Raw genomic sequence first — 9,510 nt, 5'->3', positions numbered from 1 at the left:
TATCCCGCCCCAAGTCTCGGCTTTCCCTTTAATCACTCTCTCCAAGCGAGTGATCTTTCTGGGACCCGGAATCCCCAACGCTTCCTCCTATGTTGTCCCAACTGGGAAAACCTTTAATTTCGGTTATTAGCAAAACTGTGACCCAATTCCCGCTGTGACCACGCCCCCTTCGTCACATTCCCGGAGAAAACCGGAAGGGATCGCTCAGCCCCTAGTTCGCAGACCCGGAAGTAGATGTGCCTCACGGAAGCCGGGTTTGGCCCTGCGGCTGCTGCCGTCGCCGCGGAGAAATTGTTGGAGCTGGCAGCCTAGGAATGGTGAGACTTCGCGGTTCGTTTCCGAGGGTTTTGAACAGAGTTTGGGCGAAATGGAGTTTTCCAGAGTGCCCCGGGGGAAGACCCCCCATAATGTTTGGGGCCCCGCCCCAGTAGCGCCCCGAAAACCTGCGCATGCGTGGGCCGGACCGGACCAGAATCTGGTCCGAGATGTTACGCATGCGCAAAGGTGGCAAGCTGAAGGTGGGGTGAGACTTGGCCTGGGAGTTACTCCCCCTCCCTCGCCACCAGCCCGTGGGGCTTAAACCAGGGCTGCGAAAGCATCGGGGTGCACTCGGTGCTTTGCTTTTGAGTTGCAGGGCTGACTTCACCTCTCTCATCCCGAGCTCCAAAAACAGACCTGCACTAATCCCCCACCTTGGGTGTGCACTCGGGGGATAACGGGGGCGGGAGAAAATAGGGGGTGGAGACCTAGCCTCAGTCAGCCCGTGGAATCAGTTCCTTCACCTGCTCGCCAGGTGTCAAGATTTCCAGCGGTATTCTACAGAGCGGAGCGACGCGGCTAGCGCACCTGGGGGCAGGGCGGGAAAGCCGTGCGGAGTGCAGCCCTGGTCTGAAGGGGCGGGGCCCGCAAGCGCCACGCCCCAGAGAGTCCCCCGTACCAGAGTTCTCCCGGGGTTAGGAGCAGGCGCCCCAGGGCGGTTGATAACTTGCTCAGTTCCCACACCGCGTTTTTTTAGTTTCCACGCGGTACCACCCACTAAATCTTCAGCCAAAGCTATGGGGGAGGGGGGCGAAAAGAGCGAGATGGACTAATCGAGTTCTATCTCCGTTTCCCTGCTTTGGCTTGGGAGGGCAAGGGGGTGCTGCTGAACTGAGTGGGCAGCGACGATAAGAAATGAACTAGTAATCCCTTGTTTCGTGTTAGTTTATAGTCGAGGCCCTTTACGTAGCAACTCTGAGTAGAATCACAGAGGTCCATGGACCCACTAACATGCTATGTGTACATTTTTTTGGAGGGCGTAGCTTTTATATTTTGAGAGATGCTGGTTACCTTTAGAAAGCTGTTGGTTTATCAGCATCATACTGGCGAAATAGAGCCTCGTGTCTCTTCTTGTGTCTTCCCTAGCTTGTGGGATCCTGGGAGAGCCTTTCCATTATAAGGAGGTGAGGCTGGCCCGTTGGAAACCTGTGCCTCAGGGAGCCTCATTTCTCCTTTGCAGAATCTCCTCTCAGCCTCTAAGCTCACCTGGTCAGAATCCTTGGATGAGCCTGTGGGACCCTTCCTCCTAGCCCTGTGGTTTGGAACCAGTGGCTTTGGGACTGTAAGAGGATGGACAAAGGTAGTATGAGGCCAGGCCAGCTCCCCAAACGCTCAGGCGCCAAGCATCTGCTGATTCCACCCGGTGCCTGGCACGTATGTCTTTTCATCCTGGCTGGGCATTGCCATCTCCCCCTGGGCCAGCACCACCCACGTACCTCTCAGCAGAGGCCGCAGTTGACTGACTTGCTGTTGAGCTGCCGCTCTTTGGCCTGGCTGCATTTTGATGGCAGAGGGAGCAGTTATGCCCAGAGCCTGGTGTGTCGGCATCACCAGTCTGACCTGAGCACCATGTGCTGCACGACATGACACATGGCACCGGGAGAACTGCTCAGCGAGGAAGGTCTGGGCCAGGTCTGAGCCCAGATGGGATCTGGATGGCCAAGGAACTCCCACCAGAAAACTTCAAATGTCAAGAAAGCAGGGGAAGGGTCAGGAGGGCTGGTAGAGGGTTGGGGGAAGGGGGCAGAGGAGGGGTCCCATGTTTGGAGGCTAAGGGCTCTGCTAGGCACTTAGGAGACCTGAGTTCACCGCTTCTTGTTTTCTAGATTCTCAGGGGCTGCTAGATTCATCTCTGATGGCATCAGGCACTGCCAGCCGCTCAGAGGATGAGGAGTCACTGGCAGGGCAGAAGCGGGCTTCCTCCCAGGCCTTGGGCACCATCCCGAAACGGAGAAGCTCCTCCAGGTAGTAAGGGTTCAAAGGGCCAGGGCCAGGGCCAGGGTCTGGGCAAGGGCTGCATGCCTTCACCTCTGTTGGGAATGGTTGCTTGAGCCCCTATGGGGCCTGGGTATTGGCAGAGCTTTGTGCTTTTCCTGCCAAGTCCCTCTCTGTGGGATGTGGGCAAGGGAGGGAAATCTTAGGTCTTTGATGTGAAATCTGTGGTGCAGTACCATGTCATCTCAGCAGCGAGGAATAGAGCAGTTCCGTGCCCCATCCCGGGCGCTAGAGCGGTTTGCACCCAGCCGGGACCTGTGCCGTTTCAGGGGCTGGGTGTGTGTGAGTGGGTACGAGGGGAAGAGACAAGGGGCGCTCAGAGGAGGACCCTCCACAGGTTCATCAAGAGGAAGAAGTTTGATGATGAGCTGGTGGAGAGCAGCTTGGCCAAGTCCTCTACCCGGGCAAAGGGGGCCAGTGGTGTGGAACCAGGCCGCTGTTCAGGGAGTGAACCTTCCTCCAGTGAGAAGAAGAAGGTGAGAGATTGCGAGATGCGGGGGCAGAGCCAGATTTTGTATTTCTCTATCACCTTTGCCAGTGGGCAGGAGTCCTGCAGAGGAGACTTGGGAGAAAATCTGGTGGCCCAGCCCCAACCTCGGCTGCCTCCCTTCTGGGAGCCCTCACTTCTCCCTATTCCCCCTTTCTTCCCGCACCCGCCCCCCCTACACACACACACACACACACTCTGTCAGTGCGTCCTGTATCACATTCTGTGTGGGAGGCATAGAGCGTGCATCTATTCTGGGAGCAGACAGCCTGTTCCCAGCATTGCTGGGTGTAAAAATAACCCCCAGGTGGCATCGCTCTGGCCCTAGACACCGTACCAGGCAGAGTGGGTTCCTGGTATGATCCCCGGCCGCCCTCCACTCTGGGGTTGAGGGTGCCACCAGCAAAGAGAAGACCCCGTAAGGTCTAGAACCATGTGGAAGTACTTCAGGCATGGAGGGAGCTAGAAGGCTGAGCTCCTGCCTGTGGTGCTTATGGTCGGGTGGGACTGGGGCTGCCACGCACAGTACAGGAAGCTCAAGGCCTGAAGCCTGAGCTGCCCTGATGCTGGCTTTGAGCTCGTTCTCTTCCCGTTCCCTGCCCAGGTGTCCAAGGCCCCTAGCACTCCTGTGCCGCCCAGCCCAGCCCCAGCCCCCGGGCTCACCAAGCGTGTGAAGAAGAGCAAACAGCCACTTCAGGTGACCAAGGATTTGGGCCGCTGGAAGCCTGCCGACGATCTCCTGCTCATCAATGCTGTGCTGCAGGTAGTGCTTCCCACCGTGGGTTGCAGGGTCCCCTCCTTCCCCCAGCCTGCAGTCCCCAGGCCCCACACTAGCCTAGCAGCACCCTGGAGGTGGCAAGTGAAGAGTTCTTGCCAGCTCTCAGGCTGAGGCCAACCCATCTGGGGCATTGCAGACCAATGATCTGACATCGGTCCATCTGGGCGTGAAGTTCAGCTGCCGCTTCACCCTTCGGGAGGTCCAGGAGCGCTGGTACGCCCTGCTCTACGATCCTGTCATCTCCAAGTGAGTGGGGCTGGCTCAAGCAGCAGGGGAGTACAGGGAGCACCAGAATTTGGCTCTTGGAACAGACAGAATTATACAAGGGCCCAAGGGAGGGGTTTGGGAGGCAGGGCTCATGGAACCTTGCATCCTCTAGATGATACTGAAACCAGCCAGGCTTGGGAGGGAAGCTTCTTCCTGCTGCCGACCCTACTGGTCCTAGCTTGATGCCAGCAGCAAGGGGATCTGGAAGCTGAAGAAGCAGCATGGTAGAAAACACCAGAATGAACGTGAGGAGCCCTGGTTCCACCACTGTGTGCATTGTGGTTTGGGGCAGGTCACTTCCCAACCTTTCCACACTGACCTCCCATAATTTCTTCTTCCACAAAAGGGAACTGGAACAAAAGAACACAAAGGCCCCTAAAAGGCTAAGTTCCAAGTAAACCTGGGTGCCCATGCAGTGCGCACCCTTCCTCCTTACCCACTTCGCTTATTGTCATCAGAGTTGGTCGGGTCCTTAGCACCCATCTTCTGCTCGACCGTCCCTGGCATCCCTTAAGCTGTAGCCTGGGCCCTGATAGGCCAGGAAGTGGACGGGGCTCAGTTTTGGGAAGAAGATGTGCTGGGCAGTGGGTGGCAGTTTGGGCCATGTAAAGAGGAAGGTCTTGGGGCGGGAGCAGCAGCTAGTCTCCGGGTGTCCCTCATCTGGCCTCTGGGGGCTGTGCCTTTGAGTCTCTTCAAGGGGTAAACACTGCAAACTCAGTTGACTGAGTAGCCTGTGTTATGCTCTCAGCAAACCCATGAAGCCACAGGTGCTGTGCTAAGCCTTGGGCTCTTCCTGTTGAGGGCCTGACCTCTAGTTCTGGATATCAAAGTTCTCCAGGAACCCCAGATTGCTTGACACCCTCCCTTCACCCTGCCCTCTTTCTCACCCCTGCACTCCCTAGGCTGGCCTGCCAAGCCATGAGACAGCTGCACCCAGAAGCCATTGCTGCCATCCAGAGCAAGGCCTTGTTTAGCAAGGCTGAGGAACAGCTGCTGAGCAAAGTGGGATCGGTGAGGCTGAGGGGTAGGGTGGATGCCTGACCACGGGGGAAACTACTGATATGGGAGGCCCCATTGCCTGGGAACGTTCCCTGCTGGTGCTCGTGTACCTGCAGGGGCTTTTGTGGATGGGGTCTAGGGAAGAAAGTTAAGACTGGCTCCCTCTTCTGGCTCCTAGTGGGGACCGGGGATGTGGTTGGCAGACATAAGAATGAGAAAACCCAGGTGCTGAGAACAGGCTCTTACCCTCCAGACCAGTCAGCCCACCTTGGAGACGTTCCAGGACCTGCTGCACAGACACCCTGATGCCTTCTACCTGGCCCGTACGGCCAAGGCTCTGCAGGCCCACTGGCAGCTCATGAAGCAGTATTACCTGCTGGAGGACCAGACAGGTAACTGGCTCTGGGAGCTGACAGGGTGGGTGAGTGAGCCGGTCTGGGCACGGCTACCCCTAGGTGCCCAGGAACAGATCCCTTAGTGGCCGCTGATGTCTTGCATCTCTCTTTGCAGCAAAACCACTGCCTTCCAGAAGGAAGGAAAGTGGTTAGAATGATATTCAGGAGCATGGTAAGGGTAGCCTTCCCTGGAATCCCAAATGGGATTCCAAATGGCAGAGTTGTATCCCACTTCTTGTTTTGTCGTTTTTGACATAGTTTACATCACATAAATAATGTATTTTTCATGAGTGACATTGAAACATGAGTAAAATGTGAAAGTTCCCTTCTTTGCTTACCCTGCCTCATTTTCCTCCCTAGAGATGCTATTGTCCTAGAGATGGTACTTTTTCTAAGTCTTTCTGCCTCTTCCCTCTGTGCACATTCCTTCTCGTTCCCTCTCGCTGCTTCGGAGCCATTCAGAAATCCCCACTGGGCCTTCATACCCAGGCCCTCTGTCTTCCTCCTCTCCCAGGGGCCCGAAGGCCCTCTTTCCCCTCCCTCACCCGCAGGCTCTCACTCCCAGTGACAGGTATTGGCAAGGTCAGCTGACTAAACTGCAGGCCATTCCTCAGTTCTGCTTGGGCCCTGGGGTCAGCCTTTCATCGTATGTCATTACACGTACAGACACTCTCTGCTCTCGCTTCTGGACGGTATTTCCCATCACCGTCTCCAGAGTTGTTCACGCTGTTCTGGAAACGAGGCTGTGCCTGTACCCTCCACCTACTCCCAGGGTCCTACTGCTTCTGGTTATTAAAAGATACTCCTGCAAGAGGATTTTAGGAAATCTTGTCAGGGAGAGCCGTGTCTTCTCTTCCTGAGGATCTCTGCATTTAGTGGGCAGCTCTCTTTATTCCTGCAACTTCCACGTCTCTGCTTCTGCCTCAGGCTCAGGTGTCACTGAATTCTCACAGAGACTGGACACTGGGTAAAGTCTGTTTTTGCTGCTAGAGCTAACTTCTTTGAAAGTTATTTTGTGTAACTTCGAGATTTAATTTTTCTCTTCATGAGTCTTGGCTGTGGGGATTTGATTTCTCCTTGGCTGGCTAGTGCTGGGAGGCCCTGAGAACAGGGCTATGCGCTGCTTAGCTCTCGAGTCAGCTGACTTTAGGTTAGTGGGACTGTAGGCTGCTGTGGCGGGGGGGAGGTGCGGGTGGGGGTGAACACCCCAGTCCCTTGTCTCCCACATGGTCTAACCTCAGAGAGTTGGGGGGGCTGGAGAATTTGTGGCTCCTGTGTAGCCCCCCCTCGCTTCCCTGGTGAGCAGTGATGACTCCCCCTCCCCCGGGGTTTGACAGACTCCTCAACCAGCAGTGTCCTGGCCACTAGCTAGCGGTTGCTGCCACCGAACGACACGCGGTCATGGAAGCAGCTGGCAGAAGTTGTCAGAGTTTGAGGCCCTGGTCCCTTTATAGTTTGATCAGAGAAAAACCTGAAAAACTTTCATGAAACTATTCTCAGTATATCTGATGGACTCTTAATATCCTATTCTGTTTCACATTTTTGGAAAAAATGAGAACTCATCTTGTGACCCTTAAGACGTCCTGGCAGCAGTTTGAAAGCGGCCTGCAGGGGGTGTGGCGGCTCCTCCGGCACCTCCGTGGAGTGGGGGAGCAAACTGTACCCCTGCCTCCCGCCCAGTGTGGCAGAAACTGTCCCGGGGAGCGGGTGATGTGGTAGAGGAGCGGGTGATGTGGGAGAAGAGCAGTTTGGATTTGGAATCAGGAGAGCAGAGCTTGAATCCTGGGTCTGTCCTAAACCCGAGTCCCATCGGGAGCCCTCGTTCCTGGAGGCCTCTCGTCACATGTGCAGGGGAGCTAACAGCAGTGCCTGCCCTCCTTTGTTCACGCCCCTGGGAGAGCCTTTGCACTCTGAAAAACCCACCCAGGAGGTCCACTTTCATTTCGTTTTCTTTCTAGAACCACCTCTGCCCTTAGTTCATGTCAGGAATCCTTTGTGCCAAACTAGCTCGCGGCCTAATCTGGCTTGTACTCTGTTACCTGTTGCTCTCTGTGCAGAACTGTCTCCACAGGCCCCGCCTTCCCAGTTGGTCCCCTTAGTTTAGTCATTGTCCACAGCATAGTGTGGAGTAGGAGCAGCGGCGCTGACCTTCTCTCCGTCCTTTGTTCAGTGCAGCCGCTGCCCAAGGGGGACCAAGTGCTCAACTTTTCCGACGCAGAGGACCTAATTGATGACAGTAAGCTCAAGTGAGTGGCTGGGGCCCCAGGCAGGGTACAGAGTAGGGTGTCTCCCAGGGACAGAGCACTCCGGGCTGCCCGGCCCTGCCTCCTGCCTGCAGAGAACTGAGCCCAGCCCACACTCAGCTTGTTGCTTGGTCTCCTTGCTGAGTTGCACTGCCCCTGCCCCACCCTGGGGGAAGGAGGTTAGTCCAAGGCCAGAGGAGCAGCCTCCTGGGTTTCTCAGCTGAGGAACCAGGGGACCCCAATTGAGCTGAGTAGCCCCTGCTGGTAATGGCAGGTGAACCGGAGGTGGATCCTGATTTGTCCTTCTCCCCACACACAGGGACATGCGAGATGAGGTCCTAGAACATGGTGAGTGTACCCCAGGGGGGAACAGTTAGGGGATAGAAGCTCGTACCAGCACAGAGGAACACTACAGGGTGCTGCTGGCTGCAGAGTGTCCCTCCTTGCCGCCCCCCTCACCCCAGAGCTGACCGTGGCTGACCGGCGCCAGAAGCGAGAGATCCGCCAGCTGGAGCAGGAGCTGCATAAGTGGCAGGTGCTGGTTGACAGCATCACAGGTGAGGAGGCCGGGGCCCGCAGGGCTGTGCCTCTGCTCCCTCCACTCCTGTGGCCCCATCCTGAGTCCCTGTGCTTCTGGGGTGGGGACCCTCCCCTCCTTTCCCCGGCCCCTGGATCCCTGCCCTGTGCCCCGTGTCCCCGAGGGGCAGGCCCTGCCTGATTCGGTGCCTTCCTCCGCCACAGGCATGAGCTCTCCGGACTTCGACAGCCAGACGCTGGCGGTGCTGCGGGGCCGGATGGTGCGGTACCTGATGCGTTCTCGGGAGGTAAGGCGGCCCAGCCCGTCAGCTCCCCTCCCGCAGGCGGCTCCCCTTCCAAAGGCAGCCCTCCGCTGCCGGCCCTGCTGCCACTGATCTTTCCGTGTCTGGTCCCTGATGTTTCGTCTTCCCCTTGGCCTATGTAGACCCATTCCTCAGGTCCCAGCCCTCACCTGCCCCATTTCCGCAGATCACCCTGGGCAGAGCCACCAAGGACAACCAGATTGATGTGGACCTGTCTCTGGAGGGGCCGGCCTGGAAGATCTCCCGGAAGCAAGGTGCTGGCAGGAAGTGGTGCGAGGGTGTCTCTCCCAGCCTCGCGCCGCCCTGTGGCCCTGTGGCTTGGCCTCCCTGGGAACCCTCCTGGAGCAGCTGGGGCGGAGCAGCTGGGGCGGAGCAGCTGGCATTTCAGGATCTCCAGCTTGGGAGTCAAGGGTGCCTGCATGCCTTCTGGTCTTCCCTGTCTCCTCATCCGCCTTCATGTCTCCATCCCCACAGGTGTCATCAAGCTGAAAAATAACGGTGACTTCTTCATTGCCAACGAGGGCCGACGGCCCATCTACATCGATGGACGGCCTGTGCTGTGTGGCTCCAAATGGCGCCTCAGCAACAACTCCGTGGTGGAGGTGAGCTGGGAGGGAGGCAGAGGGAGGTGGAGGGGTCGGGATGAGAGCAGGGGCCTGGGGAGCCGCGATGGGGGCCTGGCCCCCAATCCCACCTGTCCTCAAGCCATTCTTCTCTCCTGCCCATAGATTGCCAGCCTGAGATTCGTCTTCCTCATCAACCAGGACCTCATTGCCCTTATTCGGGCCGAGGCTGCCAAGATCACACCACAGTGAGGAGTGGTGGCAGGACCCATGTGCTCTCTCTGGCCTCAGTTTCCCCTGCCATTCCAGCCCCTTGGAGCTGGGCACTCAGGCTCCTGGAAAAACCATTGTGGGCAGGAGGAGACCCAACTGCTGGCCCATTGATCTGAGCCTCTGTGGGAAAGTAGGGCTGGTCCTTGGGAAGCCCCTCGAGGCTGGGACCCTCCGGCTTCCTTGGAGCCAGAGCCCCTCCCCTTCTCTCTCTCTGCAGGCCACCGTTCTCCTCTCAGATTCCCACCTTTGTCCCTTTGTCTCCAGCTAATTAGCTTCAGACTTTTCCTTTATTATTTTTCTTTTGTAAATAAAAAGCACCAAGTTCCAAAGTAGCTCCTTTTATTATTTTTTTT

General features: G+C 57.0%; 1 protein-coding gene across 3 annotated transcripts; it reads left to right on the top strand.

Moving 5' to 3' along the window:
- Positions 1 to 220: 220 nt before the first annotated feature.
- On the top strand, positions 221 to 9,481 carry MCRS1 (microspherule protein 1). 3 transcript variants are annotated; one of them, XM_046011143.1, is made up of 15 exons: positions 221 to 317; positions 1,499 to 1,618; positions 2,145 to 2,283; positions 2,651 to 2,789; positions 3,405 to 3,563; positions 3,715 to 3,824; positions 4,748 to 4,856; positions 5,098 to 5,236; positions 7,410 to 7,485; positions 7,802 to 7,830; positions 7,947 to 8,039; positions 8,224 to 8,306; positions 8,488 to 8,575; positions 8,796 to 8,923; positions 9,050 to 9,481. In XM_046011143.1, the coding sequence occupies exons 2-15, from the start codon at positions 1,609 to 1,611 to the stop codon at positions 9,134 to 9,136; spliced, it is 1,389 nt and encodes a 462-aa protein (XP_045867099.1). In that variant the 5' UTR covers positions 221 to 317; positions 1,499 to 1,608; the 3' UTR covers positions 9,137 to 9,481. The 3 variants fall into 3 exon arrangements, with proteins under 3 accessions (XP_045867099.1, XP_045867101.1, XP_045867100.1); XM_046011145.1 differs by having other exon boundaries at positions 1,499 to 1,692; XM_046011144.1 differs by lacking the exon at positions 1,499 to 1,618 and having other exon boundaries at positions 224 to 317.
- Positions 9,482 to 9,510: the final 29 nt, after the last annotated feature.

Source organism: Meles meles, chromosome 7, assembly GCF_922984935.1.
Source record: "Meles meles chromosome 7, mMelMel3.1 paternal haplotype, whole genome shotgun sequence".
In the NCBI taxonomy this organism is placed as follows: Eukaryota; Metazoa; Chordata; class Mammalia; order Carnivora; family Mustelidae; genus Meles; species Meles meles.
This window is presented reverse-complemented; position numbering and strand designations above follow the sequence as displayed.

Excerpts from the sequence above, each read along its gene's own strand:
- MCRS1 (XM_046011143.1), top strand. Across the intron at positions 8,040-8,223 it reads GCTGGTTGACAGCATCACAG|GCATGAGCTCTCCGGACTTC; the intron begins GTGAGGAGGCCG and ends CCTCCGCCACAG. Across the intron at positions 8,307-8,487 it reads ACCTGATGCGTTCTCGGGAG|ATCACCCTGGGCAGAGCCAC; the intron begins GTAAGGCGGCCC and ends CCATTTCCGCAG.